The sequence below is a fragment of the Megalops cyprinoides genome, chromosome 24, assembly GCF_013368585.1.
Source record: "Megalops cyprinoides isolate fMegCyp1 chromosome 24, fMegCyp1.pri, whole genome shotgun sequence".
Classification (NCBI taxonomy): domain Eukaryota; kingdom Metazoa; phylum Chordata; class Actinopteri; order Elopiformes; family Megalopidae; genus Megalops; species Megalops cyprinoides.
The window spans coordinates 20231824-20252601 of NC_050606.1; the positions used below are offsets into that span (position 1 = coordinate 20231824).

General features: G+C 40.0%; 2 protein-coding genes and 1 pseudogene across 2 annotated transcripts; 1 reads left to right on the forward strand and 2 right to left on the reverse strand.

The window, feature by feature from the left end:
• Window positions 1–1649: 1649 nt before the first annotated feature.
• Window positions 1650–2743, reverse strand: LOC118771590 (annotated as a pseudogene).
• Window positions 2744–13917: 11174 nt separating this feature from the next.
• tmem70 (transmembrane protein 70) lies at window positions 13918–16880 on the reverse strand. The gene is made up of 3 exons (XM_036519433.1): window positions 16593–16880; window positions 15630–15741; window positions 13918–15299 (listed from the first exon to the last, which is right to left on the reverse strand). Exons 1-3 carry the CDS (start codon window positions 16821–16823, stop codon window positions 14845–14847), a joined length of 798 nt encoding a protein of 265 aa, XP_036375326.1. The 5' UTR covers window positions 16824–16880; the 3' UTR covers window positions 13918–14844.
• A 430-nt stretch (window positions 16881–17310) lies between these two features.
• On the forward strand, window positions 17311–20348 carry LOC118771437 (elongin-C). Its single transcript, XM_036519434.1, has 4 exons — window positions 17311–17379; window positions 18432–18461; window positions 18789–18932; window positions 19450–20348. Exons 2-4 carry the CDS (start codon window positions 18458–18460, stop codon window positions 19638–19640), a joined length of 339 nt encoding a protein of 112 aa, XP_036375327.1. The 5' UTR covers window positions 17311–17379; window positions 18432–18457; the 3' UTR covers window positions 19641–20348.
• The last annotated feature ends 430 nt before the right edge of the window (window positions 20349–20778 follow it).

Genomic DNA, 20778 nt, shown 5'->3' on the forward strand with positions numbered 1-20778 from the left:
ATCATAAACTTAAATTCAAATTCTGACTTGAGCTAGCGAAATGCTACACGTGCTGAATTTTTGCTTCCAGAACGGATGATTCCAAATCCGGAAATTAAGTTGACTCAGCCTCAGATAGGCTGCGTCTGAATTGTGCGCGTTCATGGCGAGCTTTAAAAGCCATCATCGGTCAAACACCGAAGATGTAATAATTGATGGATTTTGACAGAGACAAACCGCGTGCAATGTTTTTCACGGCAGCAGAGCAAGAAGTAATAATGACAGCATACCAAGACTACCGGCAAATATTCATGAAGAGAAGTAATACAGTGACAGTGTGAAATGCACTTGGCAGCAGGTAAAGGTCAAGTACAAAAACATAATTCAATCAAGCAATATTTTATTTGCTTTATTGCTACTTTGTTTCCTCAATTGTAAATTTAGGCCTAGGCATTATAGTTGAGTTTCACTTTGTAGCCAACAGGAAGAAGGTGGAGGCCCGTAAAACGGGTGGAGCCCCCCCACCACCACCACCACCTGTCACCCTGGCTGAAGAGCTGGCAGTCAGCCAGAATGCAGAAAGGCCATTTATGGATGGCATTCCAGGGGGTAGCTCATCAGAGCCAACTACTCCCCAGGACACAAGCACCTATATGAATGGCAGGTTTATCATATTTGAATAAAGGCTGATCGCTGATTAACACTTCTGCACCTAACCACCTTAATCTCCAGTGACTGAAGGAGTCCTCAGTCTTCTGGACAATCCTCCATCAGTAAGTGCCTCATTTTCAACAGATTTTGCCTGATGCATAGGTTTCAAGTAACATTTTGTGTTCTAGGATGAAGACCATGAGACCCTCTCAGCATTTACAGAAAGGCCTATGGAGGTATACCTTAAATTCTGAGAGGGGTAACTTCTAATAATTAGGTACCAGATTAGAATCTTGCTTGTCATTGTCCTGTCAGATCATGGCTGGCTGTTCCCCTTCCCCTGTGGAGGAATCCCCATCCAGCTCCAGAGAACATCTTAGCCAGTGGCATTGTTAGGTCCGATCATTCGGGGCTATAGCCCTGAATACTTTAAGCCTAGCCCCAAATACTTTCACCCTGAAAAAGGAGGCGTTTATAGCAAAACACAGACAGTGTAATAGAGCGGAACTTGACTTGCAGCGTCCGAAGGTGTGATAATATTATAAAGGTAGATATAACCTCCCCAACCTACCAATGCTTATCTCCCTTCAAAAAAAAAGACAAGCCCCAGGCATAAAATGAGAAGAACACTATAACCTCTAACAAAATGTCGTCTTTTCCCAGATGCCGGTAAAAGATCTATATAAAATCCATCTGGAGAAGCAAATAAAAAAAATGTGAGCTCCAAATGGACCACATACAAATAAAAAAAACTTCAAAAAAACAAAATTTGAAATTGAAATACTTGAACACAAGTTCAAGATGGGTTTATAAAATGATTTTATTTTTCCATTGGTATGCATGGTGTTAATACATTAAAACATGTCCTTTCATTTTTATTTGCTGGACATAAAGAGGAAATGAAACTGCTGATAAACTGCTCTATTCATTGAGCATGTAGGAAAAAAATGAATAAAAAAAAAAACTGCAGTTGGGGTGATGTTGCACTTAGTTGAAGCGGTTGTTGCAAATTGTCTCCCTCACAATCCGGCCATCTCAGTTGTCAGGAAGGTGGCAGGGGGGTGCAGTGCAATCGTAGACCAAGATGATGCAGGAGAGTACCTTTCTCCTCTGATTGTGGCAATATTGTGTAACACCACACTTGCCACAATGATGTCACATGCCCTCTCTAGAGTGACCCTGAGCCCATGCAGGCACTGGAACCAGGCCTTGAGGATGCCAATGGTCATCTCCACCCTGACTCTTGTCCTGCAGTGGGCCAGGTTGTAGCGGCACTGCACTCCAGGCTCAGAGTCAGGGTAGGGGGTCATTAGAAAGGGTAGGCAGGGGTAGCCTCTGTCCCCAAGGAGGATGAAAACACCCTTGAATCATGTACAGACCCTGGCCAATTGGCTTCCACATTTGTGATGATGTGGATGGCATCACATATTTTGACAGAGAATGAGTTGCATTACTATCTGAAATTAAGATTTGACTTAGGCACTTAAACCTTTGTCATTACCTGCACATTGATGCTGTGAAAAGATTTTCTATTCACATAATCTCCTTCATTCACACTTGGAGCTTTATAGGAATCTGTGTTCCATCCACACAGGCAATTACATTTGGAAATCCTGAAATGTTAGATAATGATTATTCATTGTCCAAACAATGCAGTACCCTTCATATAGATTTTTACATAAGATTAACCAACCTGTTATTCTGTAGAATTCCTCTTTGATAACCCTTACTGCTTTATGTCCAGGGAAAACAATGAAAATATGCAGAAAGTGCTTCAGTGCAAGGCACACTTTTCGGATGGATCTGCACACTGTTGCTTTCCCGATGTGTTCAGCATCTCCAATGTTATATAGAAAGCTTCCATTGGCAAAAAATGAAGGGCAATGCACAGAGTTTGTAACGATGTGAGCCCAAATCCACGATGAGTGACGTTCGAGATGTGAGGTTTAAGAAGGTTCTTGAGGTAGATTACGGACGGTGATGAAAAACGATAACGCTTGCAAAGAAACTCCTCTGAAAATGACAAAATATCACAACGAGGTCTAATAATTCGTCCTCTGCGAAAAATCTGAGCTTCCATGTCAATTGGACCTTCAATGACAGGGCACGACATTATTGAAACAGATGAAACGTCTCATTGAATTCTCTGCTACTTAAAACACTGCAGGCGTGGTCGGGTTTAACTCAAACAAACCTGCCATTTGTCAGGTTAGTTTCAGAGCATAAATTGTCGCAGTAACTGAACTGGACTTACTCGAAAATCGAAAATTCCAGATTTCCGTGAATTTCGAGTTAAAAGATCTGGTTAACTCGCAAATCATGCTTTCTGGAACACACCCCAAGTGCAGGCGCAGACCGGGATGATAAACCAGGGGTTTATTTGAGGAAAATCCAAAAATCAGTAGTAACACACAGTCCAAGTCAAAACCAGAGAATCCACAGCAGAAAATCCAAAACACAAGGCAAGTTTGAAAATCCAAAAAAAAACCCAGAGCAAGCAAAAGACAAACAAGAGGGAACAAAACAGACTAATACACTGTGACAAACTGGCAGAGAAACAGAGCAGATAGAGGGGTATCCATACGCATACTGATGACGAGACAACAGGGACCAGGTGTGCAGGGTGGGCTTCAGGTGGTGGGCGTGGCAGCAGGGCAGATAGGCGGGACAGGAGGTGGGGCGATGGCTGAAAACAAAACAAAAGCACATGCACAGAAAAAACAGACAAAAAAACAAAAGACACACCCACACTGAAAGACAGGAAGACAGGAACAATACAAGCAGGACATCTCGCGGAAGGACTGACAAGCAACTTGAGTCGTACAACAAAAAAAAAGAACCTCTTACTTGGAATAACAGTGTAGTGCATCAAAACTTCATCCATTCCGCTGAATATGCAGGGCTCCATGGTAAAGGAAAACTCATAAAATGCTGTACCTGGCCAAAAGCATGGTGCATTGATCAAAGCTGACGCAAGAGCCCTAGAATTTCATCAACAATGGACTACAACTTTTATAATGATAGTATTTCCAAACTGTCGTGCAATTTGTGCACAAATTACAAAGTCATAATGGATGTATTCCTTTATACAGTACACCCACATTATGGATAACACAAACACAGATCACTGTGACTCGTAAGTGCTTGGACCACCCCTGTTCTCTCTCTATACCAGAGCACTTGGAGAAGTCATAACAGCACATGGCCTGTCGTATCATTCATATGCAGATGATACCCAAATGTTCATTTCCTTCCCTTCTGAGATAGACATCACTCCTCAAGTATCAGCATGTCTCACCGACATCTTGAACTGGATGAACAAGCAACAGCTCAAACTAAACATTGAACTGAACAAAGACTGAGATAGTCTTTGTCCCAGCATACATGTATCCTCTGAGGAACCTCTCAATTTGCGTTGACAATGCAAAGGTAATGGCAACCACAGCTGCCAAAATCCTACGGGTAACCGTAGATAGCAATCTGTCTTTCAACGAGCATATTGCAGCCACAACCAAGATCTGCAGATTCCTGTTATTCAACATTAGAAAGATCAGACCATATCTCTCTGAATACACAGCTCAAGTTGTCATCCAGACTCTCATCATGTCACGTCTGGACTACTGCAACACGCTGCTTCGGCATAGGCCATCCAACCGCTGCAGCTTATCCAGAACACAGCAGCCCAATTGACGTTAAACCTCCTGAAGCAGGCCTATGCGACACCTCTCTTTGAGTCCCTCCACTGGCTACTGGTTGCAGCGAGGATGAAGTTCAAGACCTTGCTACCAACATTTAAGGGACTTAATGGATCAGCCCCCCAATATATACAGGACTTAGGCCCACAAGCCAGTAAGAGCACTGAGCACTGCTACCTCGGGTCGCCTCTGTGTCCTGAAATACAAAGGCAGCATCTCTCGGACCTGCCTCTTCTCAGTACTGGCTCCACACTGGTGGAATGAGCTTCCTACTTCATACAACAGAGTTCATACAACAGACTCCCTAGGCGCCTTCAAGAGAAAGCTGAAGAGTCATAATTTCAAGCTGTATCTTTAGTCTATCTTCCTTTCTATCTATCTCTGTCATATCTATCCCTATTTTCTACTTTAAAAAAGCACTCTACACTAGTTTAGCACCGAGCTCAGTATCTTACTGACCTCTTGTAAGACTTCTCAATAACTACTCTTAGCATAGTGATACACTTACTTGGAAGTAGCTCTGGGTAAGAGCGTCTGCTAAATGATGTAATGTAATGTAATGAAATGTAAATTAAGTTTTGTTACCAGTTTACAGAGGAATTGAACTGGGTAACTGAGGGTAAGCAATTTTTTGTTCTATGTTCCACCTGTGTTAAGACAATGCCATTGCCCCCTCAAGGTCCACCAGGTACCCAATTTATGAAAAGGCCAACAGCAGTTTTCCACAATAATCACCTAACAGTCAGGATACCATTCATTTGGAAAGTGCTTATTTATCATTACAGCCACGCTAGTCCATACTGTTATAATATGCCGCTTCACAACAACAGTTAAAATGCAGTGCAATCTGCTCAAACACCAACCCTTGTACCCTTCATAGATGATGTTTGTATTTATTTGAGATGTGTGTCCCCTTGGATACGTCGTTTTACCATGGAAATGCCACTGGATCAGGTCACTGTGCTGGTTTAAGTATGCTTCATATTGACCAACCAGAAACTTATCATGGGTTTAGTTTTCATACAGAATATCCACAGGTGTTTTAAGATTAAGATTAAGATTAAGTTTTAAGATTAAGATGAAATAATATTAAACATATAAATAAAAAATAAATACATTCCAGGTGGAGATATTCTCTCACTTACCATTACAGGTGTACCACATTTCACTCTGTTCCGAAGAGCAAAGCAGCCGTTTCTCTCCAAAGCTACATTTAAGGCTCATTATTAAGATTATTAGTACAGGAAACATGTCCAGTGAAATATTTAGCTTTAGTTTGTTTACTTGCAACTTGACACGGCTCTCAATGGTGCAATGCACACCAGCAAATGGCATAAACACACATGAACATGAAGATTAAGTGACATGAGACTCACTTCCCTCTTAACACACTTCTCAAATCAAAGGCAGAACTACAATGAATGCCTCTATTCTTGACTAATTAAGACCATTGTTTTAGGGGAGGAAGCAGCTATTTAAAAAAACAAAAAAAACAGGATATCAGGAAACATACAGCTATCTGTGACCCACAACTTCACGCTCAAACCATGATAAGAACAATAGAAGAACACAAAACAAGGTCTCTGTCTCTGGAAAAAATCTTTATTAATACAGCATTTGTGAATACCCAACGAAGAAATGAACACATGTGCTCCTTGGAGAAAGGTTTACTGTATTCCATGAGGTGGCTGTAGTCCTGAGTCAGGCAGAAGAGCAAGGTGTTGGCCAGCATGGGGTTGAAGAATTCAGATTTTATTTCATTGTGCTCCTTTGATGCCGAGTGGGTGAACGCCTCCATATGTCAAAATCTCTGACATCTCGAGGCTGCCAGCTCCGTCAAAGGGTCTTCTCACTTCAGACTTCCGGTCAGGTTGCAGGCAACAATTTGGTTGTCATCCCCGTCAAACAATTCTACTGTTGCATGATATGGTCCCTATAAAAAAGGCAGGGACGAGGTAGAAAGTCAAGCAGAAGTCAGTACAGGAACAATAACATGAGTAACAAGGCGGGAACGTAAGAGAGAAAACACTGAGATGAACTGGCAACAAGACCGAGACAAGCAGGGAATATAAATGGCTGGGCTGACGAGGAGATAGAATGCAGGGAGAAACACGAAAAGAGGTTGAAGTACTGCGTGTCTGATTTTGATATCAATACTCTTAATGGCAGACCTGGTTTTTGTACATGTAATTAACTTGCCATTTGTTGTACATTCAAAATGAAGACATCAACTCTTTTTCTATGATAGGTTATGGGAAGGCATGATATTACATTTATGAACCACAATATAAAGACATACAAACAGAAATTGTATAAATAAATACGCAAACCTGCCAATGTGCACACACATAGACACAATCACGCACACACAGGCACTTTAGAAAACAAGAAAGAAAAGGGAAGCTTATCATCCCATAGTAACCCCCTCTGACATAATGCAACAGGGAAAATAACACAGAAAAGAAAAAGAAGAAAAGGGAGAAAAGAGGAAGATAAGGAAAAAAGTGAAAAAGGCCCTAGTTTGGGAATTTACTATACTGTGTGGCTGTACAAGACTATTCAGGTTGGCTTTGTCCAAATGAGTTTAGATGGCACAAACGTAATGAGTCAAACATCATGGTTATTTTGGATATCTCTCTAGGATACCCTAAAAACAAGCCAAGTCTAGCTGTGGCATTGGATGGGATATAACTTGCCTGATGGCACAGTTATCCCAATAACATCAGAATCTGCATTCTGGATGCATGCCTGTAATATTCTGTGTGTAGGTATTCTGTGTATACTGTGTTACAGTTTCCAAACCACTGGTAAACACAGACACCTAGTTACTGCAGCCATGCCATTTACAGTACAGATACTCACTTGTGGGAATGAATACGGCTTGGATGTGAAATAAATTGAATCACTCAGGGACTCTAAAAGGAAACAGAAAGGCATGTTATATACATACAGGCACACATAACACACCAAATTTAACATAAATACTCAACCCAAACATGACATTAATACCATATTAACAAATTTGACCAAAACATACCACCCTTGATGAGTTCACAGAATTTTGTGTCATATTCTTCTGTACATGCCACATCCTTCTTGACCCATTCCAAAACCATCTTATCTGTATGCCAAATGCTAGCCTTCATGCCAATACGGTGTACTTGAAACACTGAAAGTTGAGGCACAAACAAATTAATGTTCTTACAATGGGTTAAAATGCAAGTGTTACATTTATAGTGAATTGTAAAACTTAGGTTTATAAAAAGTCAACAGGGTAGTTATTTTATCTGTACATGTTTTTTTATTAATATCAGGAAAATACTGTAGCAGCACATAATTTTGTTCATTTTAATTAACTTTAATTAGGATTGCAGTGGTAGTAGTGTTTAGTAGTGTTGAGTAACTGGCAGGAATAAAAAATGGAATCTCTTACTCAGAATAAGGGTGTAGTTGAACATAAATTCGCCCATTTCGCTGTGTACGCAGGGCTCCATGGAGATGGAAAAATGATATAATGCTCGACCTGTCCAAAAACAGAGTACATTTATTAAAGATGACATACGAGCCTCAGATTCCCATTACAAGTGGACTACCACTTTCATAATGATAGCACTTCCCAATTTATGCACATAAATGAGCAAAATACAAAATCTTAATAAATGTACTATTCACTGTAACTAATAATTGCGTGCTAGGCATCTACCTAGCAGATGGCTTCATGCGCAGTAACATAAACACAGACTATTGTAACACTTAAGTTACATTTACAGCGCAGTATACTCTGTTTCCCATGGTGCACTAGGCCTCATGACATTCTTCAGAGATGCGCATTGTATCAGTTCATTTGAGATGTATATCCCCTTGAACATGTTTTCCAAGCACACATCAGGTCAATCAGGTCACTGTCCTAATTTAAATATCCTTCATATTGACCAATCAGAAACTAATCTCGGGTTTAGTTTTCATACAGAACATTCCTAAGTACCATCTTAACACCAAATAATATTAAACTTCTTTCACTTACCATGACAGGTGTACCACACTTCACTCTGTTCCGAAGAGCAAAGAAGCTGTTTCTCCCCAGACCCACACACAAAGCTCATTATTAAGATAATTAGTACAGCAAACATGTCCCACAAGAAAGCCAATATTTAGCTTTAGTTCGTTCATTTGTAATACTGCACTTCTGTCAGTGGTACTTCCGCTGTAAGTGGTCACTTCCACTGTATCACCAGAACAAAAGCAGAACTGTAATGATGATGTAAGATTCTACTCACGAGTAATAAGGACTGCTGTTCTGAAGAGGAGGCTTTCCTGTTCTTTACAAAAAGAGGATGTCGGAAAACACAAATCTCTTGCCCACAGTCACATGATCAGACTATGACAATAATTATGGGAAAACATTAAAACAGGGCCTCTTTCTCCTTTTTCAATTTGCCATGACCTGCCGCATTGGTGACATGAAATTAAATCTGATTGACACTGAAATCTTTATTTACCCAGCATTTGTAAGTACGCACAAAAAATGTGTGTACTCTGAATAAAGATTGCACCACACCACAATTTTTATTTATTTGAAAAGGAAGGTGCATTTTAACAGAGTATTCAACAAACAATTCATAATTCTCTAACTGTCTACCATTGAATGAGTCTGAATTCTAAAGGCTGCAATCACCTGGATCTTGAACTAAACCTGGTGTCCTGAAAGTGAAGCAACCCCTTTATGTATCAATGTTTCAACTCTAGGTCCATGCCTGTTCCAGCTAATCAAGATAACAGATGACATGGCACTTTGAAGACATGTTTCACTCCCTGGTCACTAGGTTCAAACTGAAAACAATAAATATCATCCATTTTAATGGGAAAGAAGAGCTGATTGAAAAAATGATGTTTCAATTGCATTCCACTCAATATTTTTGTCTTGCATTTGTGCACGCCCTCCATATACCTAATCTCTTTATTAGCCAATTAAATAAATGTTGTTGTCTGACTGGATGAAAAAAGCCTTTTCTGATTGGATGAAATTTTTCCTGCTTGCTTTTTAAACACTGAATATGTACAGATGATCCTGTAGCTCTCTAAAACCAAAGTTGACACCCTTAAAATATTAGCCGATCATTCAATTTACCACCTGGCTAGACCAACCTGTCCATTTCAAAGGAAAAGGGTTTGTGTTGACCCATGATGTGGTTGGAGTCCTTAGCCAGAGTGAAGAGAAAGTGGTTGACCAGCATGGGCTTCCTCCTGGAGCCGAATAATTCAGATTTTATTTCATTGCTCTCTATTAATCCTAAAGGGGACACTGCTTCCACAAATTTATGACATCTTGAAGCTCTCATAAACGGCACTTCATCAAAGGTGCTTCTCAATTGATTCTTCCAGTGATGTCACAAGTAAACAATTGGTTGCCAGCCCCTTCAAAAAATTCCCAAGTTCCATGAAATGGTCCCTGTTTAAAAAAAAATATATAAATCTTGAAATGGCAACTTTCAGTTTTTTAAAAAATAAATTATAGGTTACTTTTCACATCCCAGTTTTCCTGAGGTTATTGTGTCATTGTTGCCTATTTGCTTAGGAGTAGCAAAGATGAAGAGAGAGTGGAGATGTTCTTTACAACCAGTTCCTTTAAAACAAAAGCATGATTTTTTTTTTTATTCCAGTTCCTTTTGTTCCAAGCAGGAACTGAAGTTCCATACCAATTAGATCAAGATAAAATAACAATGTATGAGACATTAGAACAAGTAGGGCTGAGACAAGGAAGAGCACTTTGCATCAACATTTAAAAAATATGGAAGGGGTACAAGCTTCTGCTATTTAGGCAGTCATCCCATCTGATGGATTTATAAACAACCTCTATGGCAATAACTCTAGGAGAGCTGTGGTTACCATGACCAGCCTAAATCATCTAAAAGATGAAACAATGCATTCCTGTAATTTATGTATGATTCCACTTGCACTTATCTCTGGTGGCCTTCACATCAGCTCAACCTCAAATCAAATGTACATAAAATTGAAATTCTTCTGTAAGACATGTCCTTTAACATTTAAAATCTATCAGAGCTTCAAATTATCATTCACAAACACAACCTGTTTTTGCATTTTAGCAACATAAAGATTATCGGCAAACTGACTCTGATCAGCACGAGTCAGTATTCATGTGCCTGCCTCTGCTTTAGATTTATAATGTTATATAATATTTTATAATATAATCCCTCATAGTTTGGGTTTCCTTATGAGCAGGTGATGTCATTCCAGCTGTCCCCTAACTTTCTACTCTTCTGTGGCCAGTGGGGAAAAACTTTGAGCCCCTTCACACTTAGTTCATAGTTGGCTATGACTCCGAGTCAGAACATGGGAACTATTCAGTTGTAGGTCCAATTTAAATTGCATTGTATAATATAAAAATCTACATTTGGGATTCAAGCCTGCAACCTTTTGATCACATGTCCTGTGTCAAAGCCACCTAGCCACCTTGTAAACATAGCAATGTCACTTACATTGCAGATACTCACTTGTGGAATCCAGTATGGCTTGAAAGAGAGGTGAATCGAATCACTCAGGGACTCTAAAATGAGATAGAAATGTATCTTACCCATAGACAAGCACACACAGGACCACCACATTTAACATACATTCAATCTGAATATAGCATCAATACTGTAAATCTGTGTGAAACATACCGCCTTTGATGAGCTCACACAGTTTTGTCTCGTTATCTTCTACACATGCGATATCTTTCATGATCCAGTCCATCATCTTCCGATTCTCAAACCAAAAGGTAGCCTTCAAACTTACACGATTTGTAAATTTAAACACTGAAAATTCAGGCATAAAGATATTAATGTTTTTACAATGTGTTGAAGTGCAAATATTATATATCACTAAATGTATTAGCACTCCTTGGGTTGTTTTTTTTTTTTTTTTTTTTTAAAAAAAGGGACTCACCATACTTTGAACATTGTGTTTTACATGAATAATATCAGAAAATACTCCAACATTATTGGTTAATTTTTATTCACTTTAATCATTGTCATGGTAGACATTAAGCAACTTGACATGTACAAAAAAATGATAGGAATTTCTCACTTGGAATAATGGTGTACTTTATCTCCATTTTTCTCATTTCGCTGTGTATACAGGGGTCCATGGTGAGGTCGAACTCATAAATTGCCCGACCTGGCCGTAAAGAATGGCACATTGATTAAAGATGACGCAAGAGCCCCAGAATTTCATAACTACTGGTGTACCACAATCAGAATGATAGCACTCAGTTCCTAACTGATGTCCAAAAATGCACAAATTACAAAAAAGTAATATTTGTATTCCATTGCATGACAACTTAGAAGACAGCCTCACTCAGGGAATGCGAACGCAGGTGGTTGTTTATAATCTTTAAATCACTTTTCCTTATAAGTTCATACATGAATGGAACTGGGTAACTGTGTGTGAGCACTGTTCCTTGCAGTAACCCCTAACCTGTGTAAGATGGTGCCCCCTCAAGGACTACCAAGTACCTAACATAGAAGGCAGTGAGCAGTGGTGTAGCCTAGTCTGCAGTAGTGGGTATACTGTGATGATTCCCCCCACCCCCTCCCTCCACACACACACACACACACACACACACACACACACACACACACACACACACACACACACACACACACACACACACACACACACACACACACACACACACACCCCCCAGTGCAACACCCAACAACCCCATAACCACCACCATAATCACCAATGCATACTGCACATGCATTCACACAATTGAGGCCATTCCAAAGGACTGGGTATGTATTTTCAGAGGATGAAACCTATTTATTTCAAACAACATTACATGTTTAAAGTAGCATAGTGTCCGTGGGGGTGGGGTAAGGGGGGGTATCCAGACTACAAAGCGTTCCAGATGTGTTTGTACTCTGGCATCTTCACTTTGCTTTGCCTCCTTGCATCCATGGCAGAGCGATGGCTTCTTAACCATGTTGTAACGTACTTTCTTGGCTCAAAAAGACTTACAGGGGGCCCATTGATGCTGATCATCATCACATTGCTAACATTGGACAACAACAATGTTGATTGGCTGGAATAGTGTATGGCTCGGTTGAGCCACTTGGTTTCCCATTTACAGAGCCAGAACTGTGTAGGAACACAGGAGTTTTTTTGAGCGCACACAGGCCTACAGAACGGACAGCTAGAGGACCGTGAGGAGAAATTCGCTGAATTTGACAAAAAAAAAAAGTGTATTGGATCACGGAGTGCACCTATACAGTCCGCATTTAACCAATCTCAGGTGCCAGTCTGCCAGGATCAGAAACTTCAGCTTCTGGCTGTTGATGATTTTTTTTTATGTTTTTATAAATTCCAAGAGTGTTAGTTGTTTTCATTTCATTTTATTTCATTTAACTTTATTTCAATATCCAAATTTTATTTTAAAATCCCAAAATCACACAGCTGCAGCAGTTGTGTAGCCTGCGCACTCTAGCTTCTGAATCTGAAATGTGCTCGTTGGTACTCAGGGTGAGTGAGGTGGGGAGATGGGGGGGGTGCTGTCTGATTAGGCGATAAAGTTTTGTTTTTTTTGTTTTTTTTGTTTTTTTTTGCAGTTTGTTGTCTCCCAATCCAGTGTTTGCGAAAACAATTAGCTCATGTGAAAATTGAAAATTCTGTCACAAAACCATGCTGATACGTATCCTTACACATTTTTAAGTGGGTATACGGACATCCTGGATCTTTCTTAGTGGGTGTACAGCGCAGACCTGCGTATCTCGTACTACACCACTGGTGGTGAGCACTAGTTTGCCATAGTTAACATCTAACACTCCAGTCAGAATACCAGCTACTAGGAATATACAGGTTTCCCATCACAACCACCCCTGAACACTGTTATAACAGACAACTTTACAACCAGTTACATACACAGTGCGGTGTACTAGTAGTTTCCCATGGTGCACCAGATCTTGTGCCACTATTCATAGATGGGATTTATATCTATGCATTTTAGATATGTATCCCCTTGAACAGGTTTTCCCTGTGAAAAACATTCTTCTAAATGAACTTCAGGCAACATGATCTGATAGATATACCAAGCACACATTAGCCCAGAGTCCTGACTTAAAAATGCTTCATATTGTCCAACAAGGAACTTGGGTTTAGTTTTCTTAGAGCACGTCTCTAGGTGCCTAAAAAAGTAAACAGCCTTCAGCAGAATATATTCTCTCGCTTACCATGACAGGTGTACCACACTTCGCTCTGTTCCGAAGAGCAAAGCAGCCGTTTCTCTCCGAACCCACATTGAAGGCTCATTATTAAGATTATTAGTACAGGAAACATGTCCAGTGAGACAGCCAATATTATGTTTAGTTTGTCCACTTGCAGCATTGAACTGCTCTCAATGGTGACATGCACACCAGCCAATGGCATAAACACACATGAAGATTCAGTGACTTCAGACTCACTTCCGCCTTAACACACTTCTCAAATCAAAGGCAGAACTGTAATGTATGCTTCTATTCTTGACTAATTAGGACCATTGTTGTGAAGAGGAAGCGTTGTTTTTTTTTTTTTTTTTTTTTTAAAAAAAGGTAATTAGGTCATCAGAACAAGCAAAGTCAAGGTCTCTCTCTCTCCCTAAATTTTCCACGATCTGCTTCATTGCTGACAGTTAATAAATGACCCTGAATTACACTGATACCAGTCTTTACTGATATTCACGTATTGCACGTATATGCACATATTCTGAATAAAGGTTATGTTACCACATATTTTTTAATTTCTTTGAAAAAGACTACCTCAACAGTGAATTACACAGAACATTCATAATGTGACACCATCCTACAATTGAATGAGTCTAAATTCTATATACCATTTTCTCGTGTATCCATGTCATATGGATACCACGCTGCAGATTCACTGATCTTTAAATCATGTGCATGGCCTCATCTCTGGCCCTGTGCCTCTTTTTAGATAAACATAGCAATTTGAAGGCATGTTTGACTCCCTGATCACCAGTTTCAAAATAAATGCATGAAATGAGGAAAGCCCATGAATATCAACCATTTTAAGGGAAAGAATACCTAAAATGATTTTTCAGTTGCATTCCACCGCCTAATTGTGTTTCCTTCCAATACCTAATATCTTACTTACCCAGTTAAATCAATGTTATCTGACATAATGAAAAGCGCTTTTCTGGTTGATAAATTCTTTCCCCCTGCTTTTGAAACACAAAATACAGTATGTCAATATGAGTATTAAAGCCTCTGGATTGTAGCTCTCCATAGTGTTGCATCCTTTCAATATACCAGGGCATTAAATCTAACCACTGTGGTTGTTTGACTTCAAATCCATGATAAAATGTAATACTGGCTTAAACGTGTTACTCAAAAGTCAGGGCAAAGTGCCATGGTGAATAGATTGAAAGTCACAGCCCAAAGTTTAAAAGTCCTGGCTACAGAGCCATGCTTGCTGTGTAGCCCATCCCCCTTGGTTCCCTCCATGTACACTGAGCTTGACACTATCAGGCTTCTTTACTTCCATCTGGCTTGTCCAGCTCATCCATTTCAAAGGAGAAGGGTTTGTCATATCCCATGAGGTGGTTGTAGTCATGGGGGAGAGTGAAAAGGAAAGGGTTGACCAGCATGGGCTTCTTGTTGGCATAGAAGCTGGTGAACATCTTGCTCACGTCCGGCACCGAGACCTCCTTCTGGTGGAACACGGTCTTCTTCTCCACCAACAGGGCGCTGTAGGTGATTGCCGTGTATGTGTCCGTGTCGGGGCGGTGGTACAGACGGACCACGTAGCCCTTGGTGACCAGGTGGAGGAGCAGCGGGGACATGAAAGTGAAGAAGCCGATGACACCGCAGGTGGCCACCTGTACGGCCAAGCTCTGTGCCCCAAGGCCCGTCTGCAGCATGAGGTAGGGCATCACACACAGGCTGAACATGCTGGTGGAGTAGGAGAAGAATTTCACCCCTGCAGAAAGGGCAAAATCCTTTCAGAACCTGAAGTCACATGTACTACACATCCACTGACTGGACTGGGCCTTTAAGTAACAACTTTTCCAGATGTGCAATCAGCTGCTGGAGGAAAAGAAGGTCTAAACTCTCAGATGGATCTTCAGGGACAAGACAGTGCTTTTGAAATGATGACCACTACTTCTACTTTTACAAATACCACTACACAAACCACAAGTACTACTACAACAATAGCAACAACTACTGCTTCAAGTATTACCACCACAAACCCCTCTACAACTGCTACTTCTGCAACAATAACAGCAGCAAACACTCAACACAGACATACCCAGCACAGCTCTTCCCAAGCTGCCGGTGTAAATCAGTTGTCCTAGGTCAGAGTTCCTTGCAGAGGATGAACTGAAGCAGCGCCACGTCTTGTGTGCTGAAGATGAGCGGACCTGCCGAGAACCAGAAAAGTCGAATGACACTGATGTAACGGTTACAAGTTGTTACGAGGTTCCTTTAAAAGCAGTAAACATTAATTAGCTACTCTTAAAGCGCCTACGTACACATAATGGCTCTGTAACGCATTGTGGCGCTAAAGAGAGTGAATGTGTTCAGCAGCTTTTGACTTCTTGAATGCGGGATGTTTTTTAAATCACAAATACCTGCAAAATCATGTCGCCATGTACGCTTCACCGTTCAGCCGTCAAATATAACATTTAATATACTTGTCTTAAAAAAAAACTGTGCGTGGGGTAATCAAAATCAAGTCTACTCTTTCGCTACAGGAGAAATATATTATTAAATCAACGCTAGTATCTAATTCCTGCAGACTAGATAGCTGATTTTTTATTGATCTTGACACTGCTCATTACACCGGACAAGGAAAGTTAGCCTAGCTTGATAAACCACTTATCAAATATCTTTGAACATTATCCTAGGATTTAGCTTCGTTAGCTATAGATGTTTTAGGAACACAACTGAAACAATCTTTATGAAAACAAAATACTTCAGCTACAGGGTGTTAAAAGGTGTTTTTCCCCCTTTGCTCTGATCTACCTGTGGAACTATTGCTATCAGAAATTACATTAACTGGGCTACAAACTACCCATCTACTTGCATAGCTAGCTATGCAGCACGGACCGTAACTAACTACTGTAGGATACATATCCATTTGTCTACCTGGCTGGCACTCAGTCGAGCGCCGGTCAGCTATTTCATACGTTCCTAACAGATATGTACCAAACTTGCCAAATCAGATAACTTGTTCTCTTGCAACAACATGATGGATCCGCAGGGGACCTACCTTATTTATTCCTACATTGCTGAGGAGTGACCTTCTGGTGGCTTGAAGCAGATTTTCTTCATTCGTTAACGATAAGCAGGCGTAATCAGTATTAACGCCACTTCTTTTTGGCAATGCATTAAAGCAACGAAAGGTTGATGTTTTCCCTATACCAATACGGTGGAACTGACTGAAAATCGGTTGACCTCCGAAGGATGTCTGTAAACCTCGAACTACCGACACACACAACATTTTCCAAATGAATGCAGCTAGCAACTCTGGCTACAGAGCTACAACTTTCAACCCAAACCAGCTAGGACATTGAACACGTGATTGACCGCACACAGAAGCACCGGAAGTTAAAAGAGGGAGCGCTACACATTAGGGTCCACAACGTCCACCAAATAATGAGCTCTGAGCGTTTCTAGTGTTGCAACGTCATTAAAGGGTAATGAATCCTCACCGTTGTTCGATTTTACAGTTTAGATGCAGATAATTTACACTTTATTGGAAAAATAGGTAACCTGCGAGCTAGCTAATTTCTGAATGATAAATCAGGCATCATTGAAGGTGAGAGATTGACAGTGACTTGTTAGACCGTGAACTTCAACTTTAATCGCATGTCGCTTAAATAACACATATCTGGATTTACAGGCTACGTGTTCTTGTAGTAGGAACGAAAGTTAATATTCCTATATATTACCCCCGGAAAGAAATTGTGACGTACTCTTTTTTAAAGGGTTTCCTGTGGCTATATCATCCGGGCCGACAAAAAAAGCAAAACGAGTCTGTCGGTCCTGGTTTTGTGGTAAGGATTTTAAACTGTGTTGTCTGGGAATTACGCTGCTTTGTGTAAATGTGCCTTTAGTGTGTGGTGAATATATTAGCGGTATATTTTAGGGATATCTTGGATCATATTTCGAGCTGGCTGGCTTCCTGTCTAAATAGTCATTTTCATCACAAACAAGGGCCTTGGCCAGAACGTTAGCTGGGTATCTAGCTTATCAACATTATTGTGTATGACAACAAGTATACTAATGTGTTTGTCATTGTTAACTACTGACATTGACTTGTCTCTAATGTTCCTGTTTTCTAGCTAGCTAATTAACTTGCTAGTTACTAAACTGCCGTAGTGGCTAATTAGCAAGTTAATTATATAACGTTAGCTTAATAGCTAACATGCTAGCTAGGGACTTGGTCTTAGCTGGGGGCTTGGTCTTTGACTAAGGTGTCATTTAGCTAATTTGTTTGAAGTGCAAGTGCTTAGCTAGGCAACTGGCTGGATTTATTCCACGATGGTATTACTGTTGTGGATGGTATTAGCTTTTCTCTATTGTAGAGAGAACACTGAAATATCCGTTGTAACCTAATGGATGCATTAGTCAGAATTAGCTGCCAATTGTCATCGTTATTTATGTGACTAGCAGGGGCCAGTTCTGTCGACGCCACGAAGAACGTAATGTTAGATTATATTGTCGAAAGCGATAAAATTATTTTAAAGCAATTGAAAAGGTCGTTGACTTGGTCAGCACAACGAAAGAGCACAAACCAGAGAAAATATTTAAAAAACTGTTTCCTACGTGTATTGCATGCAGTATCTAATGACGATTTTAAATCACATTCTGAACGTTTAGCTTTAACTGAGTGATCCATATATCATTGTGTCAAGCCAGTTATGGCAGTTTTAGGAAATCTAAGCTTTTAAATGGTTGTCCAAGTAAGCTGAGTTTTATAATATTTGCAGAAGTGCATGAAAGGAATTGTTTTTGCCATTTATGCTGAGTATGATTTTTGTTTCATGCCTATACACATACATAATTTTTCTGTGATGCATAGTACATTTTTGTTTTTGCTTTCCAGGGAGACAACAAAGACGTTACGGAAAAATGGGTTAGTAGTCAACTCCAAAACATTCCGCTCTCCTGGTAGTGTTGGATTGGAATGTGAAGAATCTACTTAACTGATGCAAAGAACTGATCAGGGGTCATCAGATTTTACTGGAAAAGAAGTAGCTTTGAGCATTTATAATGAACCCACTAAAAGATCAAGCTTGGTATATTTCTTGCAAAATCAAATGTGCCATTATCTCTGTGTGTTACTGACCTACATTTTAACATTCTGCCATGTGACTTCATTCAAGCCAGGGAGGAAGTGCGTTTATGACAGTGTTTGGTAGCCTAGCTCGGCAAGTTGTAACAGGGCAGCTCACCTTTTCAGACGGGGAGGAGAAGACCTATGGAGGCTGTGAGGGGCCAGACGCCATGTACGTCAAGCTGATCTCCTCAGATGGCCACGAGTTCATTGTAAAGAGAGAACATGCTTTGACGTCCGGCACCATCAAAGCTATGTTGAGCGGTCCTGGTAAGTTGTCAGTTTAGGCTCACCTGGGACGTTATAAAAATAACCCATAAGATCTGCAACAACTAAAGGCTGCTGAGGCAACTGTTTGGCAGGGACTTATGATTAAGAGCCAGAACACTTTGAAGCGTTGATGGAATCAATTGTAATATTCTTCATATGTTCACATGATGTGAGGAAATGTGAGCATGTATGTTCAGATTGATTTTGTTTGGTGTATTATCTGTGAAAATCCTTGTTGGCAAATGATGTTGACTTGTTGTTGTTAAACGTTATTGAAGAGGTCATTGCATGACTTCCCAAATTGGATTACTGGTTTCAGGACTTTGTTCCAGAATCTACTTTTATTTTTATGCTAGTTTTACATTTTGCACAAGTTAGCAGTCAAGCCTTTGCAAGCGTTTAGCTTCTGAGTAGATTTTATCTCACGGAGCTAGCACCCCTTTGAGAAGGAAGCATGATTGTGCACGAGGCCTTTCCACTCGTAATCTTCAGTTTCAGTTTTGTCTTTTCTGTCCAGGTCAGTTTGCTGAAAATGAAACCAACGAAGTCAATTTTCGAGAGATCCCCTCTCACGTCCTCTCCAAAGTGTGCATGTATTTCACCTACAAAGTCCGCTACACCAACAGCTCCACGGAGATCCCAGAATTCCCTATTGCTCCAGAGATAGCGCTTGAACTCCTAATGGCTGCAAACTTCTTAGATTGTTAAAATGAAGAGAAAAAAATAAAAATCGCAGGCCTGAACAATGTAATATGTATTTCTTCTTTTGTTCCTTATTTTTAGTATTTATCTTTTGCCGTAGAAATAGATGAGATGACAATACAATGGCGTTTGCTGTGTAAAGTTTTATTTTTTTTTCCTTAACCCCTTCCCCCAACCCCCATGCAGCATTACCTGATAAACTGTAAGTGATACTGCATTTCTCTTATTACAGACAGAATCTTCATTTTATATAATAAAATCTTTTGGCTGCCTTGCTGTTCGTTGCTGAATTTTTAGACTTCTATCTCTCCTGTACTGATCCTGAAAGTAAATTTAACTTGCATGATGTAACGGCAGTATCATAGACATTTTGTTAATAAATAAAAATTTGCTGACTATCAAAATGCAAAAATATTTTCATTTAATGGGATAAGTTTGTATGTTGTTAAGAAGCTCACTATATTTCCTGTTTTCCTAATAGAAATAGATTTCAGCAGTGAAAGTGTGAATGAAAGTGTTCAGGACATCCAGCTGGCTAAGTATCTTAGCACTGGTAGACAAAATACCTTTGCTGTGTCAGGGTGGTGGTTGCGATGATTTTCTGAGGCATTAATGAACTGAGATGGAATATGGACTGTAAGTGTGTAAATTTAGGGAACTGGAGGTGGAATTGGGTATCTCACTGAATAGCCAGCTGAGGAAGCACCCAGAGAACTTCAACCTGGTGGTGCAAAGGTTGTTTTCATCTCAGTTAAACGCCTTGTTGTTTTACAAATTTGTAGCAGATTTAATGCTGTAAGTGTTCAATATGGAGTAATATGTCATAACTGTGATTTTCTTCATTAATATCTTTGAAAAATGTTTACAAATCATGTGTTTCACTTAGGCAGATTTGCTCTGGTTGAATGTGCAACTCTTATGGTTTTATGGCAAAACTAACATTGTCCAACTGAGCCATGATTTGTGGGGGGAAAATCTTTAGAATCATAAATCACCACTTTGAAAAGAGCATTTGTTGATTTAGAAATTAGACCTTGCTGCATGTGAGAAAATTAAAACTACAGATAATTATGTAACATTTTTAACAGGCCTCTGAAATAACGTGTGTTATAATAAACTTAAATTGACTTCCTTAGTAACCAGG

Bases quoted from the DNA above. Each gene is read 5' to 3' on its own strand.
- tmem70 (XM_036519433.1), bottom strand. From the start codon at position 16,823: ATGTTGTGTGTGTCGGTAGTTCGAGGTTTACAGACATCCTTCGGAGGT. The intron at 15,742-16,592 runs GTAGGTCCCCTG...GGTTCTCGGCAG, and splicing joins GCAATGTAGGAATAAATAAG to GTCCGCTCATCTTCAGCACA. The intron at 15,300-15,629 runs GTATGTCTGTGT...CCCTTTCTGCAG, and splicing joins CTTGGGAAGAGCTGTGCTGG to GGGTGAAATTCTTCTCCTAC.
- LOC118771437 (XM_036519434.1), top strand. The intron at 18,933-19,449 runs GTAAGTTGTCAG...TTTTCTGTCCAG, and splicing joins AGCTATGTTGAGCGGTCCTG to GTCAGTTTGCTGAAAATGAA.